Raw genomic sequence first — 22,119 nt, 5'->3', positions numbered from 1 at the left:
GAACTTTGGTGAAAACATCTCATTTTAGCACTTGTTAAAGGTTTATTTTCCTTTTTAGCGAAACGGAAACGCGCGTCCGGCCGGAGTTAACTACAGTGCGGGTCGGAGAAGCCGCAGGGTTCCCATTCAGTAGTATTCGCGGGCCGCCCAGAGGAGCGGTGTTTGTTGGGACTTGTAGTCTCTACCAGGACTGAGGACACCGCAAGTATGTTTATAATGTACTTCTCCCTTTTAAGCTTTCTGGTCCAACAGTCAGAATAAGCCCTAACCTAAAGCATAATTTGACAGTCCTTAACCTTATGCAAGGCTCTTTACGTTTTCACTAGGCTCCTGACGTTGAACATTCAAAGCACAGCGTCCCTCACAAACCTTTAAGACATTGGTTTAATCCTCAGCAGTGGGTGGAGCCTTAGGAGGGCTTGAGCTCGGGATTGGCCAACGTCTCCCTCGAAGAGGCGTTTTCCTCTTGCTGTTCTGTCAGCGGTGGTAAAAAAGTGAATCCTTTACCGCAGTATTCCTTTTCGCCCCGAGAATCTCGCGATATTTCGGCCAAAGGGACCTAGCGACGCGTAGGGAGCCGCCGAGGCCATTGGGGGTGGCGGGCACCGGGGCTTGCAAGGCCAGGTCAGGTGGGGAGGGCGAGTGCGTGCTGCTTGCGACACTTGGGCTCGGTCCGGGCCAGCCACCCAGACCTCAGGGAAGTGTTGCGGACGGCGTGGCCCTCCTGGCCGGTGAGTCGGCCGGGGGTCGCGGCCGCTGGGTCGACCCAGAGCTTCACCTGGGCCCGCGTGGACTGTGACAGGTGCGCGGACGAGCGCGGCGCTCCGCCTGCTCGCTGGCCCGCCCCCTCCGGGCCTCACAGGCCAGGGCTCGGGATGAGCTGCGGGCCGCAGCTGAGCGGCTCCGGCTTCTGGCGCCTGTCGCTGCAGAACGGCCGCCGCCCGTGAAAGAAAGAGGGAGGGAAGCGACCGCTGACCCCGGGCATGAGCCGGACACGACGTCCGTTGCTGGACTGAGGCGCAGACATGAACCTGCACCAGGTGCTGACCGGGGCCGTGAATCCCGGCGATCACTGCTTCTCGGTGGGCAGCGTCGGCGACCAGCGCTTCACGGTGAGTGGGGGAGGCTCCCTAGTCGCCCGAGCCGAGTCCGCGCCCCTGAGTCAGCCGGTCTCGGCCCAGAGCAGCGGGCGGAGGCCCAGAAAACCTCGTCGCCCTTGCGGGGGTCCCCCACGTCCCAGGGGGAGGTCCCCACTCTTTAGGGTCGGCAGACCTGGCCTTTGAGAACGGAGGCGGCAACAGCACTTGGGTCATTGAGCTACTTAATGTTTACAGAGACTACACTCGGAAGCTAGAATGCTTTGTAGGATTTTTTCAAGCTTTAATCTGACATCTTTGGGTTGGAGTGGTTTAACAATGTCGTTGCTGTGTAATGTGTGTGGGGGCTTTTTATTGCCCAAGTCCATAGGCTCTTAATTGTTAAGTTTAGGAATAGCTGGGATTAGTTTCGTTTCTTCTTCTGAGTTAAGGTCAAGTTTTTGTAGTTAAAAAGAGTGGGTGTCTTAAAAAAAAAAGTTAAAACAATTACTAATTGTTTGCTGTCAACAACTAACTCGTAGTAAAAGTATAGTGAAAACAGTGCTTTTCATTTAGTTTTCTTTAAGTTCACTGGGAATAACTTTGGAAAGAGAAAACTATTTTTGTTAATGGTTCACTCCTGCCATCCTTGCACTCCGTATTTGAGTGTAGAGGTCCTGGGAGAATTTTATTTTAGATTGTTCGTATTAATTACCAAAAATTACATTACTGTTTTTCAGTAAAACTCCTCTTTCATTTGTGGTAGTTCCATGTTAAAGTTTAAATGGAAGTGTCGTGTTTTTCTTTTGTCTTCCCCAGGTAATGAAAGGAGGGCCCCAAACTTTTGCTTCTTACCAGAATATTGACATTTTCTTCCTTAACTGTAATTTTTTAAAGAATTTTTTGTGGTTATTATAATGATTCCAAGCTTTAGGTTAGTATTGTACATAATAGTCTATATCTAAATATAATTATAGGGCTCATGATTTTTGCTACAACTTGAATAATTAAGCTATCTCTTAAGAGTTGTGATTGTTACTTAATTTTGATTGTTACTTAATTCTTTTTATCCACTTTTGACTATTTTTTGTCATATTTGTCAGTCAATAAATAATAGAAAAGAACCCGTAATCATTATTTAATATGGTGTAGTCATTTAGTACCTAAATTCGCTTTTAGTGCCAACCAAGTATTTTGCTTTTGAATAGTCTGTTCCTTCCCTGTAGAGTGACTCATATATGCCTTAAATTGCACTTGACACTAGGAGTTTTAGAGATTCTAATTCTAAATGTTAACCTTGCTCAAAGGAGAGAGTGAACTCTGAGGCGGGTAGAGGGCCACGGGAGTCTCCCAGCAGATGAACACTGCTGTTGCTGTTCAGAAAATAAAGATCATCCTAAGGAAATTTTTCTAATGGGAGATTTTTGGATGGTAACATTTCGTTCTCTGACATCTCCTAAAGTTATATGAATGCTCCTCTAATGTAAATTCTAACAACCTTATCTGAGAAGGCATTCAGAATCTATTAATATGTAAGCAGTGTTGTGAACTTCAAAGTATATACAGTATGCTGACTTATTTATGCACCTAGATGGCCAAAGTGTTTATAAAATTTTGGTGAATGCTTTTGTTATTTTAAAGGAGAGGTGAGTTAATGTGTCAAAGATAAGAAGAATGTCCTATGCCATCATGTAGCTTGCTGCTCAGGTTTACTGAATTTTAAAGTGTATTTCCATAGACCAAGCTTTAATCACCTCCTGCCAAGCCTCTTGTAGATTTCTCTCAGATCTCAGGAATCAGTGCAGTAAATAAGGTGAAAATAAACATTTCGTTATTGTTGTTTAGTATGAAGAGATCCCAGGTCTCTCTGATTCTCATGGTAGTTTATTAACAATCATCTTTTTTCCTTTGCAGCTAATCTACCCTGACTATTTAATATTAAATTGATTCGTTATAAACTAGATTTCTTGCTCTCAGTCTTCTGGATACTATATACATCTTAAATTTAATCTATCTTGAAATTATCCTTTTTTCTAAAAAGTAGAACCTCTTGTTTACTCCTTGAATTTTGTTTTTAACCTCTTTTGATTTTGGCTTTTTTTTTCTTTTCATAGAAAGAGAACAAACATTAATGGTAGATGGTATGTGCAGACTAAAAATATTTCCCTAAATTCCAGTTTTACTTCACCGAGGGACATGAAATCTTCCTCTTACAGGCCCACTGAAGAATTATTTTGTTTCTCTTGTTAAATTATACCTTCTCTAAAGACATATTTAATGTTTGTAATTCTTCTCTTTGCATGTTTGCAGATAACTTATTTGTTCTTATTTTAAAAGATTACAAGAGATGAGATCCTGTTTTCTGAATATAGCCTGACAGGCTTTAAATTGAAACAAAATTGAGTGCCATTTCTCATGGATTCTAGATTTTAAAATATGCCATTTCCAATATAGTATATATGAGACACTTTTTTTGCTACTTAAACTGGCATCAAAGTAGTTTGACTTTTCTGTTAATAGGAAAACTTCCAGTAGGCAGTGACCTTGTCTGTTACACTTCAAAGCACTTTATTTGCACTTTCATTATATTAGTAACCTGTTTTGCCTTGTGTATGTATGTCTTCCAGAGTTTCATTGTGAGTGCCTAGAACAGTGATTGAAGTACTGGTGTCACCTAGTACTAGCATCATTATCTGAATTCAATTTCCAACCTAGTCCTTACAGTTAGTTATATATCCATGGGGAAATTCTTTTACATTCTTTGAGTTTCTTTTTTTCTTATCTGTAAAATGAGGCTGAGGAAAGCGTATTCATAGGGTTGTTACATGAAAAACTATTAAGTTCATTGCTTGGGACCTGTAAAACTCTTAAAAATGTCAGTTGTTATAAAGGCTAAACTTATAGTGCCTAGGTTGAATACTAATTAAATCGATGAATACTAGTAAAGAAATCTTACTGCTATATAATTAAAAATTGCAGTTTTAAGAAGTATTTTTAATCATTTAGATTTGAGTTCAAATAAAATACCTCAATTAAAGTTAAAAAAATTTTTTTCAATATCAGTTATTATGCATTTTACCCTAAATATTAGATGAACAAGCAGGAGAAATTTCAGGTATATTAGCAAAAATTCTTTAATTTTTCTTTCTTTATGTGTCGTCTTCCTTCATTCCTTTTTCCTTGTTAATTTCCTACAGTCTTTAGAGTGAAAGTATATGAGCACCTGGCCCTAATCTGTTGACGACTTTCGTTTTTAGAAAAAGAAAATATTGTTTTTCATAGTTAAAAACAGGCATAGTCAGTTAGATCTGGTTTTCTAGTATTTCTGTGCATGCTAGTGATATGTGCTTTAATATATAATAGATTATCTGTACTTAGTGTTGAAATTGTGTTTTTATTGAAATGGAAAGGGAATATGCTTCCAATAGCTCCAGACTCTCTTCTGTGTTGGACAACTCAGTATTCCCAACCAAAGGGACCCAGATTAGAAGTCAAAAGACTTATTGCAGCTATCTGGATGTTGGTAGAGAAATGGAGGCTGAATTAGCATTCTCCTTCAACTTTCTGTAATAGTAAGCATCCTTTAGTTTGAATTTTTCTTTTGTTCACTGTAGGGAAGCCTTTATAGGAAGTTCTTTTTTTGGAGAAGCGTGTGAATGGAGAGAATACAGGAGGGAAAAGTTTGATAATGTATGTATCTGGAGAGAGAATGATTTTTGTGGTACTCATAGGCCATTACGGGTACAAATTAGACTTTAAATATTTGGTTTATTTTAAAATATTGTATTTTAAGTAGTATTAAGTAAAAAAAAAGTAAAGTCGCTCAGTCGTGTCCGACTCTTTGTGACCCCATGGACTATAGCCTACTAGGCTCCTCTGTCCATGGGATTTTCCAGGCAAGAGTACTGGAGTGGGTTGCCATTTCCTTCTCCAGGGGAGCTTCCCGAACCAGGGATCGAACCCCAGTCTCCAGCATTGCAAACAGAAGCTTTACCGTCTGAACCACCAGGGAAGTTGAAATCTTAATGTTGTGTTTTAATTAATGAGAATAATATTAATTACAATATGCCAAATATAAGTCATTTAACCAGGAAGTACACCCGGAAGAAATTCTTCGGGATATTTACCTGATATGGTTGGTTAAAATAAAACAGTGAAAACAGGAAATCTAACTGCTATACAGAAATCACAGGATTTCCATATTAGAATGATGACTGTTGCAACCTTGGGTAATTTTTAAAATTTAGAATATTTGAGACAGTTGTCTGCCAAACTTAAAAATAATGTTTGTTGTATGCTAAATAGCATGCATATGAACTCAGTTTTTTCTTTGCACCTTGTTTAGCCTCAGTTAGTAATCGTAATATTACATGTGCCTAATAAAAGGATTTTCATTTGTCAGTTTAATATTCATTGCTTAGTAGTAAGTTATTCTGATTACGGATCTTTTGACAGAAGCAGCTAGTGTATCAATTGTAATATATGCATTTTACTTTTGAAACTTGGGTAGCATGGCAATTTATTTGATAAACCAGTTCTGTTCTTTTAATGATTGTTTTAATAATAGGGCAACTTGAAATGAAGTTTTTAGAGCCATTTATTTTGTTAAAAATCTATGAAACTCTGTAGATTTTGGTTTAAAGTATTATGTATAATATATTTAAAACCAGGTAGATTAGTAGAGATGGATTATTTTAAAATCATACATATCTGATTTTGTTTATTTTTTATTTTGTTAATGTGTGAATTATTAATACATTAAGTTTTTAAAATTGAAGTATAGTTGATTTGCAATATTGTGTTACTTTCAGGTTTACAGCGAAGTGATCTGGATTTATATATGTGTATATATATGATTATTTTTCCATTATAGGCTATTATAAGACATTGAATATTATTCCCTGTGAAAGTGAAGTCGCTCAGTCGTGTCCGGCTCTTTGCGACCCCATGGGCTGTAGCCTATCAGGGTCCTCTGTCCATGGGATACTCTAGACAAGAATACTGGAGTGGGTTGCCATTTACGTTTCCAGGGGATCGTCCCAATCCAGGGATTGAACCCTGGTCTCCCGCATTGCGGGCGGACACTTTACCATCTGAGCCACCAGGGTCTCTTTATTGCTTTTCTGTTTTCTGTTTAGTAGTTCATGTCTGTTAATCCCATCCTCCTATTTATCATTTGCCCCCTTCCCTTTTCCTTTTGGTGACTCTAAGTTTGTTTTCTTCATCTGTGAGTCTGTTTCTGTTTTGTGTATAGATTGATTTGTATAATTTTTAAAATTCCACATATAAATACTATCATACAGTATTTGTCTTTTTTTCTCCCTGACTTCACTTAGTGTGGTATTCTCTAGATCCGTTCATGTCACTGCAAATCACAATATTTTATTCTTTTTATGATAAATATTCTGTTGTATATATGTACCACGTCTTCTTTATACGTTTATCTGTTGATGGACACTTAGGTTGCTTCCATGTCTTGGCTGTTGTAAATAATGCTGCTATGAACTTTGGGTACAGAGCCCATTTTAAAGTTTGTTTTCCCAGTTTGGTTTGGTGTACTTACATGCTTATTAACTTGTCATGTTGTATAAACTCTAGTGATTGAATTAATTTTAATAATCTATTTAAAATATCCATAAGAAGATGCGTCTATTTCAAGTGATTTTTGCATGATACCCAGTTTGGATTATCTGTACAGGATCACCTCTCTCTCTTTTTGTTCCCCTAAGCCTTATTGAGATACAATTGGTGTTAACATTGTGTGAATTTAAAGTATACAATGTTGTGATTTGATATACATACATATTATGAAATATTTACCACAATGAGATTAGTTAATGTATCCTTTACCTCACATAATAACCACATTATTTTTATGATGAAAACATTAAAGATTTATTCTAATAGCAACTTTCAACTGTACAGTATAGTATTGTTAGCCATAGTCACCCTGCTATACATTAGATTCCTGGAACTTACTCATCTTATGACTGAAAGTTTGTATCCTTTGACCAACATCTCCCATTTTACCACCCACAGCCCCTGGCAACCACCATTCAATTCTGTTAGTAAAATATTTCTATTAGTAAAAATGTTTTTAGATTCCACATATAAGTGGAATATATATGTACAGTATTTGTCTTTCTCTGACTTAGCGTAATGCCTTCAAGGTTATCACAAGTGGCAGGGTTTTATTTTTTTGTGTGTGACTGAACAATATTCTTTGGTTTTTGTGTATGTGTATAAAATATATTTTTAAAAATCCATTCATTCACTGTTGGACACTAAGGCTGTTTCCATATCGTGGCTTTTATGAACAAGGCTGAAATGAATATGGGAGTGCAGGTATCTCTTACAGTGACTTCATCATCTTTGGATATCGTCCTAGAAGTTGAATTGGTGGAACATAGGGTAGTTTTGCTTTTAATTTTTTCAGGACTGTTCCATACTGTTGTTGTGTGCTTGTTTTTGTGTTTGTTTCTTTTGCCTGTGCTGTGTCTTCATTGCTGTGCGTGGGCTTTATCTAGTTGCAGCGAGTGGGGACTACCCTCTAGCTGCAGTGCATGTGCTTCTCACTGCAGTGGCTTCTCCTGTTGTGGACATGGGCTGTGGGGTGCATGGGCTTCAGTAGCTGCAGCACGCAGTCTCAGTAGTTGTGGCATTTGCACTCTAGAGTGTGGGCTCAGCAGTTGGGGCCCACAGGCTTAGTCGCCTTGCCACATGTGGAATCATGTGAACCGGGAACTGAACCTCTGTTCCTGCACTGGCAGGCAGATTCTTAACCACTAGACCACACTAGACCTTCCATATTGTTTTTCACAGTGGCTATGCCAGTTTACCTTCTCACCAAGAGTACACAAGGATTCCTTTTCTTCACATTTTTACCAACACTTATCTTTTATCTTTTTGATGATAGCATCCTAATGGGTGTGAGGTGATATCTCATCCAGTTTTGATCGGCATTTCCCTGATGATTAGGGATATTGAATGTCTTTTCATGTACCTATTGACCATCAGTACCTCTTCTTTGGAAAAATGTCTATTTGAGTCCCCTGCCCATTTTTAACTGGATTGTTTTTGCTATTGAATTATGAGTTCTTTATATATTTTAGATAATAACTTTTTTATCAGATAAGATTTGGACATACTTTCTCCCATTTTGAAGGTTACTTTTTCATTTTGTTGATGGTTTCTTTTGCTGTGCAGAAGCTTTGCAGTTCAATGTACTCTTATTTATTACTGCTTTTGTTGCTTGTGCTTTTGGTGTTCAATTAATCATCACTGATTGTCAAGGGGCTTTCCCCCTATGTTTTCTTCTAGGAGTTTTGTTGTTTCCAGTTTTATTTTTCAAGTTTAGTTTTTGATTCATTTTTGAGTTTCTTTGTGTGATGTAAGACACGGGTTCAGTTTCATTCTTTTGCACAGGGACGTCCAGTTTTCCCAGTGTCAACTTATTGAAGAAACTATCTTTTCTCTATTGTATATTCTTGGCACCTTTGTCAACAATTAGTTGACCATATATGTGTAGGTTATGTCTGGGCTTATGATTCTGTTCCTTAGGTCTCTGGGTCTGTTTTTATGCTGATACCATATTGCTTGGATTATTATAGTTTTGTAATATAGTTTGAAATCAGGAAATGTGATGATTCCAGCTTAGTGATTCCTTAAGATCACTTTGGCTATTTGGGATCTTTTGTGATTCCATGTGAATTTTAGGATTTTTTTTTTTCCTCTGTGTGAAAAATGCTACTGGAATTTTGATAGAAATTACATTGAATCTATAAATGGTTTTGTGTAGTATGGACATTGTAATGATATTAACTCTTCTAATTTGAAAACAAAAAGCATCTTTTCATTTATTTGTGTAATCTTCAGTTTCTTTAATCTGTGTCTTGATCGTTTTCAGTGTCCAAGACTTTTTACCTGGTTAAAGTTATTCTAAAGTATTTTATTCTTTTTGATGCTGTTGAGGATTGGATTGTTTCCTTAATTTCTTTTTTGAATAGTCTATTGTTAGTGTACAGAAATGCAGTTATTTTTTTATGTTGGTTTTGGATTCTGCAACTTTGCTGACTTTACTAGTTATAGAAGTTTTTTGGTAGAGACTTCAGGGTTTCTATATGTAGTATCTTGTATTCTGAAAACAGGCAATATTATATCTTCCTTTCTGATTCAAAGGCATTTTATTTCTGTTTCTTGCCTAATTACTCTGGCTGGGACTTCAATATTAGGTTGAATAGAATTGGTAAAAGTGTGGGCATCCTTGTCTTGTTCCTGATCTTGGAGGAAAGCTTTTAGCTTTTTACCATTGACTGCATTAGCTGTGAGCTTGTCATATATGGCTTTTATGGAACCATCCTGCATCTCAGGGATAAATATGGTGTACGATCTTTTTAGTGTGCTATTGAAATCAGTCTTTGAGTATTTTGTTGAAGATTTTTGCATCTATATTCGTCAGAGAAGTTGGCCTGTAGTTTTCGTAGTGTCCTTGTATAGCTTTGGTGTATATAAAATTTTGGTGCCAAAGTTCTTTTGTTCTCAGTCTCCAAGGCTGAAAATATATTAGTCAAATTCTGTGTTCATAAATTACTAAGTATTTTCATGCCTTCTTTCTTTCAGTGTAGATGTAGTTTTTTTTGTAATGTAGTTAGTTCATTTGTTTACCCCGCATTCTGATAGATTTATTTATGATGTTAGTAAGTTTCAGAAATCATAACTAGCATCCATTCGTAAATGAATGAATAAAGATGTGTAGGTGTGTGTGTGTATCCATGTGTATATATATATTTTCTTTATTCATTCATCTACCAATGGATGCTGGTTATGAATTTTGAAATTATTAAATTACTCATATATACATATGTACATGTACACACACAAATACACATATGCATTCATTTTCATCCATATATGTGTACACACAATGCCTACACACACACATACACACAATGGAATATTAATCATAAAAAAGAGTGAACTTTTGACATTTGTGACAAAATATGTGGATCTAGAGGGTATTATGCTAAGTGAAGTAGGTCAGGCAAAGACAAGTCAGCCAGCCCTTTTCTACTTATTTTCTTAATTTTTCACTTAATACTATCTCCTAGAAATCACTCCAAGTCAGTTCATAGGTTTCTTCCTCATTCTTTTTATAGCTGTGTAATACTCCATTTACCTATGTACTATAGTTTATTCAACCAGTATTCTGTGCATAGCAGGATTTTTAAGAAGATACTTACATAATCTTGAAAATAATTGAGAAACAGAACAAAATGCAAATATAGTTTGAATCTTTAATGCATTTTATATCAATAACCTCAGATATGCAGATGACACCACCTTTATGGCAGAAAGTGAAGAGGAACTAAAAAAACCTCTTGATGAAAGAGGAGAGTGAAAAAGTTGGCTTAAAGCTCAACATTCAGAAAACAAAGATCATGGCATCCGGTCCCATCACTTCATGGGAAATAGATGGGGAAACAGTGTTAGACTTTATTTTTTTGGGCTCCAAAATCACTGCAGATGGTGACTGCAGCCATGAAGTTAAAAGATGCTTACTCCTTGGAAGAAAAGTTATGACCAACCTAGATAGCGTATTGAAAAGCAGAGACATTATTTTGCCGACTAAGGTCCGTCTAGTCTAGGCTATGGTTTTTCCAGTGGTCATGTATGGATGTGAGAGTTGGACTGTGAAGAAAGCTGAGCGCCGAAGAATTGATGCTTTTGAACTGTGGTGTTGGAGAAGACTCTTGAGAGTCCCTTGGACTGCAAGGAGATCCAACCAGTCCATTCTGAAGGCGATCAGCCCTGGGATTTCTTTGGAAGGAATGATGCTGAAGCTGAAACGCCAGTACTTTGGCCACCTCATGAGAAGAGTTGACTCATTGGAAAAGACTCTTGATGCTGGGAGGGATTGGGGGCAGGAGGAGAAGGGGACGACAGAGGATGAGATGGCTGGATGGCATCACTGACTCAATGGACGTGAGTTTGTGATGTGAACTCCGGGAGTTGGTGATGGACAGGGAGGCCTAGCGTGCTGCGATTCATGGGGTCGCAAAGAGTCGGACATGCCTGAGCGACTGAACTGAACTGATGTTTAATTAATTACATTATCAAAAAACTATAAAAATTAAAATTCTATAGTCAAGAAAATCAGGAGATTTTTTTTTTTTTTTTGTATTATAAAGCCCCAAGGACTATCCATACTCCAACTCATGAAGTATGGACTACAATTGGTTATATTCTTTTTTTGTTGTTTTTGTTTTTTCCATTTACCAGTTTATTGCCATCCACTAATTGTAACTCTGAAAGAAGAAAGGGCAGACTGAATGAGAGAGATATTCTAGATGAAGATCAATAACATTTGTTTGACTTAAAAATTTACCAGAATTGGGCTTCCCTGATGGCTCAAATGGTAAAGTGTCTGCCTGTAATGCGGGAGTCCTAGGTTCTATCCCTGGGTCGGGAAGATCCCCTGGAGAAGGAAATGGCAACTCACTGTAGTACTCTTGCCTGGAAAATTCCGTGAATGGAGGAGCCTGGTAGGCTACAGCCCATGGGGTCACAAAGAGTCAGACACGACTGAGCAGCTTCACTGGTTACCAAAATTAGGAATAGATAGCTTTGCATCCTCTAGTACTATCACTAAGGAAAAATTAACTGACAGGCTGTTATAATATAATACAGTAGCAGGAAAAAAGCAAGGGTAATTCAGGACTGGATAAGTCTTTGAATGATCACGGTTTATATGTATTATGAGTTGGCATCTTTCTGTTGGGTAGGTGTCTATTTCTGAGATAACTTTGCATTTATCAAGTCTGAAAATGTTCAATACTCATATTAAACATTAATTAAGCAATAATTTTGTGAGATACTCAGGATTAATTGTAGACTTGATTCAGGAAAATTTAATCATGATTGACAGAAATAGGTGCAACACAATCTCTAAAATTAGATAGATAATTGCAGTACACGAAAAGAAGGCAGAGGTTATGAACATATTAAAATGTGTGCATGTATATATGTGTGTGTATATATATGTATATAAATAAATGTATATATATATCCTGGCTAATGGAAATTGAAACAGACTTGTGTTGTGAGAAGGAAATCTAAATTGTAAACACTCTGCATTTAGTATAATATTTTGGTAAACAGTGACAGTATTTTATCAAAATTTAAAATTCAGGAGAAAATCAGTTTCTAAAATATTAAGGTATTTTAGAGGATCATTAATGAAAAGTTTTCTTAAATTGCTTTTTGGAATTTATTCTTGAGGATAATTTATCTTGTGACAAGCCTTGTGATCCTGTCGTGGGTATTTACACAGAGGTGAGCAGACCATCATGAGGTTTTTTGTTTGTTTTCTGAGCCAGTTTTTTCCACTAGTGACACTAGTAGAACCGCACTTGATTTCTCCCAGTTCTTTTAGGAAGATCCCAGGCAAGCATGCTTAACTAAGGAAGTTCCTGTGCTACCACTGAAGGAGCGCTAGATCAGAAGTCAAAATCAAGCCCACTCTGCCGCTCTAGAAGCTGTCAGCCAGTTCAGGCCTAATTTTTTTTGATAATGTGAGCAGATTTATTTGTTCTTTCAAATCCCTTTTGTAATATTTTTTGTAGCTCATGCAGAACCATTTTGGCCTTTGTAGGATTTATGGTCATAAAGTATATATATTAAGTATAATATTTTTTGCATTAAGTAAATTGTATGTATATGTGCAAAAGAGATGAGAAAGTAAGGAATTACTGAGATTTTCAGAACTTACCAGGATGGAAAACAGTTTGTGATGGATATTTTATTTTCAGTTATGCTGCATATAACAGCATAGGATGACAGTCATGTGCTCTTAAATGGAAGATGCTTCTGTGATCTAAGATCAGAGAACAAGATAAACTTGAACCCTACCTTTTTGCCGTGGACTTTAACTTGTAGTGATGGAAATGGATAACATGCAAGATACTTACAAATTGTGGTATATGCTATGAAGAAAAAAACCAGAAAGTCATTAGAGGAGAGGGAGCAAGAATATGAGTCTATTGAGGAACTGAGACCTGAATGTTGAAAAGAAGTTAGACAAAGACCAGACAAAGAAGCAAGGTAAACCACCCTGAGGTGGAAAAAGATTGGTATGTCCAAGGAACAGAAAAAAGAGTAATATAGGGGCAGGAGCCATTTGAAGGGATGAAAGAGTAGCTTGAGATGGATTTGGGAAATTAGGGTAATCATTTAGGGCATTGACATTGGTAAAAAGTTGAGATTTTGTTCCAAGTCCAATGAAGCAACTATTGAAGGGACTTAATCAGGAAAAATTACTTGGTGTAATGAACACTTTTAAAAGATCACTTTTGTCTTTGTGTGGAAAGGAGTTGTAGAGGGAAGCAAGAATGGAAGTGATCAGAGTATAAGCAATCATGCAGGAGAGAGATGATGGTAGTTTAGATAAGTGCAGTCGCATTCAATCAAGATGGAAGAAGTGAAAGGAATTGGTATATATTTTGCAGATAGGACTGACTGATGGATCTGTATATGGGAGGTAAGAGAAATATTCTCAAATAATAAAGATTTTTAAAAAAATATTTAAAATTTGTCTGTTAAAACATAATATTTAATACCAGTGTTTTATATGAGAAAATATTTTGTTGACAATTTTATCATTTTAATTTTATTTTGTTCTTTTTTGTTTTGTTTTTAGGCTTACGCATCTGGATGTGACATTGTTATACTGGGAAGTGATTTTGAAAGACTGCAAATAATCCCAGGAGCTAAACATGGAAATATTCAAGTAGGATGTGTAGATTGTTCAATGCAGCAAGGCAAGGTTTGTAATCTTGTGGTAATATGAGATTTGTTTTGAGTATGGTTTTTGTGAGTATAGTCTCTGAAGTATCATTTCTTGTTGAATTAGAGACTTACTGTGTTTCCAAGACAATGTAGCTATAGATTTCTTGGTCTCTCTAGCTGTGCCCTAGAGAACAAAATTCCTGACTTAAATGTATCTTAGAGACTGTCAGGAATTTATTCTTGTATAATCTTGAAATATAGCATAATTTTCTCCGTGAGTTGACAGATATAATATTTATTGCCTGTAGAATAGATGTAAAGCTTACTTATTTCAAAATTTATTCGATTGAAGGAAAGGAATAACAATAAACTTCAGTCTAGAAATAAACTCCTGAAAAGAAATTATTGTTAGAATCCTACTTTGTCTTTAAACAGGTAGTTATCTCCTTGTAACTTGGGGATAAACTTTGTTAAAAAGAAATAAACATAAATGCTACAATTTTTTAAGTAATTTATTCCAAGTCTATACAAAAGTGAAAAATTCAGTCAACTTCTATTTACATATGAAAAGGAAAAAAATTGCCTTGAAAGTGAAATAGCAACAAAAACAAAAGAAATGGGTTATATGATTTCACATCAGGTTAAATATGGTTTCTGTATAGTACCAGAGTTGGGAGAGTTATACTTACAAACAGTATAGTATAGAGCTTAATATAGCACCATACAGGCATAGATGACCAAGCCTAGATATAGTTGTAGCTAGACTAGGCTGAACTTTGCAAATGTAATTTTTTTTTTGCTAGATACTTAAAGTATATTGTTTGACTCTGTGATACTGTTAGACCTTTTTGTGTGAGAAATCAAAATGGTCCCAACCTTATTTTTAATCTAATCATTCCTAGTAAACTTGCCATTCTGAAAAGTTATGTTTGCAGACCTAGCTTAAAGATATTCATGGTAAAGTCGCTTCAACTCTTGTAGTCTTTGCTTATTTTTTTGGACTACTGTTTTTTGTTTTGTTATTCATCTACCCCTTCCTTTCAGTAGAGTTGCAGGTGTCTTATCTGTCTTTCTTTTGTTCATGTCTTTCATTCTCCCTGTATTACAAAAATGATTTTTATTATGGAGTGCCCAAAATCCTTGAAACTTTTTTCCTTTCTCTTCATTTTTGCTTTATCTCCTAGCTCTGTAGTTCTGTAATCTTGATTATATGAAAACTCACTTCTACCATCTAGATTCACATGAGGCTGGTTAATGTTGGAAATCTAATTTTAGTAATTTCCAATATGAATTATCTTTTTGGGATAAGCTATACTATGGGCTTCCCTGGTGGCTAAGATGGTAAAGAATCTGCCTAAAATGCAGGAGACCTGGGTTCGATCCCTGGATCAGGAAGATCCGCTGGAGAAGGGGATGGCCACCTACTCCAGCGTTCTTGCCTGGAGAATTCCATGGACGGAGGAGCTTGGTGGGTTACTATATTACATGAAATCCAGGTTAGAATGAAGAAGTCATTTGGTTTTCTAATCATTCTGATAAAGGGTACATTTCATTTGTTTTACAGACAGTATCAGTATAATCAAATGATTCCTTAAGATATCAAGATGAAAATTTATAGGTTTTGGTATTTGGGACTTGTGTTTAACTTTTAGAAGGAAGTGCTTTTTGATACCATAGGCATCAATATTTTATCATTACTGTTTTTATCTTTGTAGTACTACCAGATTAGTTTTCCTAAGAAAATTTGTCTGCATTTGACTTGTTTGTCTGTCTGCATTTGACTTGTTATTCATTTGCTTTAAACTGTTCTTAGTTTCCCATTACTCTAGAAAAGTTTAGGTTGTTCACCTTGGTTTGAGACTTTCTTTAACCCACTCACACCTACCTTTTTGGCCTCATGTTCATTATTCTCTTTCTGGGTGGGCTGATGGTCAGTCACCTCCCAACATACTTCTTTTAATATTTACACTTGTATTCATACTGTGCTCTATTTCTGAAATTGAACACTCACTGCAGTTTGAAATCCTAGCCTCACATAAAGGCACAAACTAAACACTCCTGGATGAACTCAGTGTAGATTTCTGTATTCTCAGAACTCCTCAGAACACTTAAAAATATCTACTCCCATATGTATGTTATATCCTCATTTCTTACTCTTCTTCACTAGATTATATTTCTTATCTTTATTCCTGATCATTCATTCTATCTATATATCTGATTTCTGATGTTTTAATATTCTTCATTTGTGACTCCCTCAGGCTGCAGTTGTAGCTACTTCATAAAACAGAGCCAGCAAGGTTTATTTTTCATTGATTAAGCGGTAAATTTTAAAGATACTCAAGTAGAATATTGAAAAAGTATACTTCTTAAAGAGTTCACGAAGGAATAGATCTAAGTTTTATCTCCAGTGAGTTAAATGTACAGTGACAGAATTGTGAACTTTTGAGGAGAGGTAACCTAAAAACTGATTTTTAAGTCATCAAATTCTATAAGGAATGCATCAATACATTTTCTTATGTGAGGAAGGGAATTAACATTTAGTGTTCTTTACCAGATGCTTTACAGATGTTATTTTGGCCCTCAGTTCTACTAGGAAGATAATGTAATACATATTGTAAATGTAGTTAGGGAAACTGAGGTTCAAAGAGATTACCTTGCTGGTATACAGTAAGTGACAGTGCTGGGATTTTGACCCAGATATGGTAACCCCCAAAACTGACATTCTCAAGTATTGGTGAAAGAAATTTTGTGTTGAGTATTTTGTAAGTTATACTATTCATTTCCTTTGCTCTTTTGATTCATAAGTAACAACATATTTATAAGTTTTCTTTGTTCTTTCTTTTTAAAAGATTGCAGCATCCTATGGAAATGTTATTTCTGTTTTTGAACCAGTTAACCTACCGAAGCAAAAGAAAAATCTGGTCAGTGATTTATCTTTTTCTATTAGAAATGGAAATATGTATTAAAAGATAACATTTTTAAGAGTACAAAATTAGAGTGATTGTCACATAAATCAGTATGAATTGTACACTGTAAATACAGACAACATGCTGAATGCCACTTCCTTCTTTAAAATGTGTAAATGTTTCATTGAAGTAGAATTAAACTAAATTGTGCTCACTGAATTATCTTGAAATGCCTTTTTTTCCCCGTCTGTCACTTTTTTTTCTTTTATTAAGTATTTGAAGAGTCAACAACTTTGTCAGTTACTTTATTAATAGTGGCAGACTTCATTGTCCAGTCATATGTGGCACTGGTTTTTTGTTTCTGTGGTCTTCTTTCGTATAGCTTTTTTCTTTGTATATTTTGTTCTTAAAGTGACATATTTCTATTCAAAATCTTAACATACCCCTTGGACTTAATTTCTTGCCCTTATTAAATCATGGAATAATTGTTAGTGGGTCAGTGAATGTTTTTTCTTTCTAAGGAATCTATATTCAGGAATAGTTCTGAAAGTTTCTTAAAACAATAGTTTATAAATATTGAGGTTATATAGTAAATTTTTTTTGTGTTTTGATACCCTTAATTATAGCAGCCCAGGGTATTTTACTCATCTCTACTGAAGGTTAAACTACTGATTTTAAGTGAAAGAGGATCAGCATAGTGTGGTCTAAAGACCATTGTCGTAGGAGTCATAGAAATGGTTTACTTATCTGCTGCTCTGTAGCTGTTTGATATTAAGCACGTCGGCCTTAAGAGGTTCTTTGCTCAATACCAAAATTGTTTAACATCTATTTATTCTTGATTTCAAAGACTGGAAATGTGTTAAATGTGAAAAATTAAACAGTGTGTTAATAATAGATTTATCTTATATATCTTTTAACAGTTTTCATTTCATTTTCACTTAGCTTATTAATATCTTACAAATTCCCTCCTAGTTGGGCGGATGTTATTTTTTTTTATAAATAGGGCAGCAGAGGTTCAAAAATATGTGACTTGAGCAGTGAAACAGCAGTTGAGCCATAGCTCTAAGAGTGAAACTAGTTGTCTTAATCCCTAGGTGTGAGGATTCTTTTTCCTTACCTTGTGTTGATGAAAAATATTTTCTCTAGGTTAATTGATGTTCATTTAAAACTTTCATGGAAGGAGAGTCCACACTTCTGTCATTTCTGTTTGTGTTTATATTATTATCTATGAATCCAGTGTTAGAGGCTCTCATACCCTTAGGAATTAGTAGTTGATAGTACTAAAAACATATTTTATAGGTGGCTGTTCCTTCTAAAACACTGTATTTCAAATACTAGTCAATAAATATTTGTTGAATGAAATAACTGACTTTAAAAAATCAGTTTGTTATGTTAAAATGCCTTTATTAATAAAAGTAGAATTGAGAATTTCAGTTATAACTCTTGTACTAGTTATAATTGTTTAATAGTCTGAAAAATTCAATAAGAAGAGGCTGGTTTATTGGTAGCAGCACTGAGTTTGCAGAGAGGGCAGGGAAAAAAAGCCTGATGAATAAAGGGAAAACTGGATCAAATGGAAAAATTATTAACTTGGAAGATGCTCAGAATCTTTAATTCCAAGATATAGTATCAGAGAATCTTTAGAGCCTCATAAAAGTATTGTTTTATTTGTACATTCTGGAATATTCTGTTAAGATGGTAGTTCTTCACAAGAGGTGCACATCAGAATCACTAGTTGACAGTGTGTCCAGGTCCTGCTCTGGGGAATTGTAAATCTGTACCTGTGGGATAGTGCCTACGTACTCATTCATCTAGTTGTAGAGGAAGTCTTCTGATGATTGAGAGCCATTTCTGCAAAATGTGCTTAGTTGCTCAGTTGTGTCTGACTCTTTGCGACCCCATGGACTATAGCCTGCCAGGCTTCTCTATCCGTGGCGATTCCCCAGGCAAGAATACTGGAGTGGGTTGCCATGCCCTCCTCCAGGAAGTCTTCCCAACCCAGGGATTGAATCCAGGTCTCCTGCTTCACAGGTGAATTCTTTACTGTCTGAGCCACCAGGGAAGCCCACATAGTGTTTCATGAAAGCATATTCAGCAGGTCACCTGTATCAAAATAACTTGGAGATGTTGTTTTAAAGTACAGATTCCTGTGCCCAGTCTTGGACCTTTTGAATCTGAACATTTGGGCATGGGTCTTGAGTCTGATTTTTTAGTAAACATTTCACATTATTTTCATTCCAAAGTATGGGAACCACTACACTCAGAGAGTGTTTATGGGTCTCAATCTATTAGAGGTTAGAGAAGTCAACTTAGTAGGCCACAAGCTGACTTTAAAAGAAAATGAAAAAGAATAGAAATGTTAGAGTTCATCACATGTATTAAGAGTAAACTTAGATTGCATTTATGTGTATGCATATATGTGTTCTGGGTTACAGTGCCATGTGTATTTCTTACTGATTTGCATGTTAAAAAAGTTTGAAAAATACTGCTTTAAGGGATGAAAAGCCTTTATATTTATATAAGAGCAGTGTTAACATCTCTTATTCTGAATCTTCACACTTACCATATGCCCTCAGGTGAAGGTGAAACAGTAGAAGAGGAGGGATCTTCAAGTAGCAGAGACACAGACATATTTAAAATTAAACCTTTGTAGCTATAATAATAATAATAAAGTAATAATAGTAACTTTAAAAGTTTGAGGTTAATACGTATATTGTCCTAGTTGGCAGATACTTATTGATTGTCTAAATATAGTAAAGACAGACTTTTGGACCTTCCAGGAATGGATATGCTCTCATTGATCTCCATCACATACTCTTTATTTTTCTTGACTAGCCTGAACATTTTATTCTCTTCAAATATGACTCAGTGCTCAATTATAGCTCAAAAAAAACGAGTGCGTGTATTATTAAAAATAATTAGTGTCAGTGTATACATTTGACAGAGAAGATGCCAGTAATAGACTAAATGACCTTTTTTTCAAATTTTAGGAATTATATAGTCAGTGGCAGAAAAGTGGCCAATTTTTTCTGGACTCCATAGCACACAATATAACTTGGGATCCTGCAGGTAAGAAAAGAAGGATTAACTGAAATAATACTTGTCTAGACTGTTGCTTGTTTTTACTTTCATGTATTTCGGTTCTGCATTGTGTGAAATGATAAAGAACAAAAAAGTAAGTAAAACAAGTTGTGTAATTTTAGAGCTTATACTGAAATGAGGAAAATATGCACCATAATAGTGTCCAGCTATTGTAGGAATGTGTTGTTTTGGGAAGCAGACACTAATTGTCTCTGGAGAATCAAAGTTTCATTGAAGGGGAGCCTTTTAACGTGAGAGTAGATGGACTTTGATAGTGAGGGTAGGGATAGGTTGAAAGGGAAAGTGTTAGTCACTTTTGTGTCCAGATTCTTTGTGACCCCATGGTCTGTAGCCCGCCAAGGTCCTCTGTCCATGGAATTCCCCAGGCAAGAATACCAAAGTGGGTAGCCATTCCCTTCTTCAGGGGTCTTTCCAATCCAGTCAAAACCCTGGTCTCCTGCATTGCAGGCAGATTCATTACCATCTGAGCCACCAGGGAGCGGGGATGGGTTGAGGATGGAAAAAATAAGTGAATTCTAAGAAGAGATAATGTGTATATATATCACTTTTTTGTGACCCCATGGTCTGTAGCCCACCAAGCTCCTCTATCCATGGAATTCCCCAGGCAAGAGTAACAAAGTGGGTAGCCATTCCCTTCTTCAGGGAATCTTTCCAACCCAGTCAAAACCCTGGTCTCTTATATTGCAGACAGACTGTTTACCATCTGAGCCACCAGGGAGCGGGGATAGGTTGAGGATGGAAAAAAACAAGTGAATTCTAAGAAGAAATAATGTGTATATGTATCACTTATCTATTTCTGCATTAAAAAACAGTCTTAAAGCAATTTTTACCAGTTTATCAGAGTGAACAGAGGAACAGAGAAAGAAAGCATAGGATATGTTCTGCTACTGGTTAGTACTTCATTGAGACTGGAGTGAGTTTGGTGAAGAGATAAGAATACAGCAGATGGAAAGCCTTTACAGTCATGTAAATAATTAAATAACTTAATTCTTTTAAATTGTATAAAGTGTATAGGTTTTTGAATGTGGCTAGTGGCAAACTAAGATTTATGATTTTGCCAGATTTTTCTGGTAGCAGTGTCTTAGAATGATCAGAGACAAGAGGAACAGGAAGGTAAATATTGTATTTTAATTACCTTTGAAAAGTGCATTCACAGTAGCCTCAATGAGAAATAACTTGTTTCAGTGCCCTTATCATTGTAGGTGCTCAGTTCATATCGAGTGACTGATGAAAGGAATACACAGATATGAGATGTAGTTACATATAGTAGATAAAATGGCTGAGAAAAAAATGTTAATTTAGAATACAAAGTTCAGAACCTTGTGAAATTGTTTTAGAAGATAAAGAGATTACTTCAGATTTTAAAAATTCACAGTGTTTTAAAATATTTTCTCTCATGAGCTTGATGCTTGTTGCTAGCTGGCATCTTGCATGTGTATTTTATGCATACAGTGAGAAGAGTAAAAATTTAACCTGGATTCAAATTTGGCATTTAGTAAGGCACTTTGTATTTAACTCTACTATGTATAAGGTTACTCATGTCCAGTTTATGCCTATTGTTCTCATATAATTATTAATAGTGTTATCTTTTATTTTCACACGTGTTCCTGTTTGGATGATAAATTATACGGTTATTCTGTGATAGCACTACAATTTATTGTAATTATTTATTTATTTTGTTAGACAAGGTCTTAGATTCTATTTTATTCTGTAATTTATCTGGGGCCCATCATATATTAAACTGTCAATAAATGTTTATATATATGACTAGAAGTTTTGTGATCATGAGCAGATTACTTAACATATCAAGAATGGTTAATTATGAATGTACTTGATGCTTTCTGTAAAAAGATATTTTAGTACTTACTATAAAAAATATTGTTAGCAAGTGAACTGGATACTTGAAATCTCTTATGAATAACTATAATAAAAACATTTTTTATTTGAAGTGAGTGTTCTTTAGTAATCACTTAGTAGTTGCTTGGAACGTCTGTACCTGTGGTCTGTAAGTACTAATGCTTCAGAAGGTAGCATTGATATTATTATGGATATTGATAGTATTTTAGTTCCTTTGAAATCATCATTACAGAGTTCTATTAGAAGATAACTACTTATTTTTAACATATGTGCTAGTGACTTGCCAATAGTTCATGATGGTTATCTTTTAAATCATGATTTAGTTAAAATTCACAGCAAATTTTATTATTTTTCTTTTCATAATCAAAAGTTTAAAATTTAGAGGTTTGGTTCAG

At 35.7% G+C, this 22,119-nt stretch overlaps 1 protein-coding gene across 4 annotated transcripts in view; it reads left to right on the top strand.

Moving 5' to 3' along the window:
• Positions 1-421: 421 nt before the first annotated feature.
• Positions 422-22,119, top strand: part of DMXL1 (Dmx like 1) — a 132,733-nt gene continuing 111,035 nt past the window's right edge. For all 4 annotated transcript variants that reach the window (XM_069591714.1, XM_069591713.1, XM_069591712.1 and 1 more), the window contains exons 1-4: positions 422-1,112; positions 13,771-13,896; positions 16,709-16,780; positions 19,756-19,834. In XM_069591714.1, coding sequence (XP_069447815.1) covers positions 1,026-1,112; positions 13,771-13,896; positions 16,709-16,780; positions 19,756-19,834 — 364 coding nt within the window. In that variant the 5' untranslated portion in view covers positions 422-1,025. The remainder of the gene's footprint in view (positions 1,113-13,770; positions 13,897-16,708; positions 16,781-19,755; positions 19,835-22,119) is intronic.

Source organism: Ovis canadensis, chromosome 5 (genome assembly GCF_042477335.2).
Source record: "Ovis canadensis isolate MfBH-ARS-UI-01 breed Bighorn chromosome 5, ARS-UI_OviCan_v2, whole genome shotgun sequence".
Classification (NCBI taxonomy): domain Eukaryota; kingdom Metazoa; phylum Chordata; class Mammalia; order Artiodactyla; family Bovidae; genus Ovis; species Ovis canadensis.
This window is presented reverse-complemented; position numbering and strand designations above follow the sequence as displayed.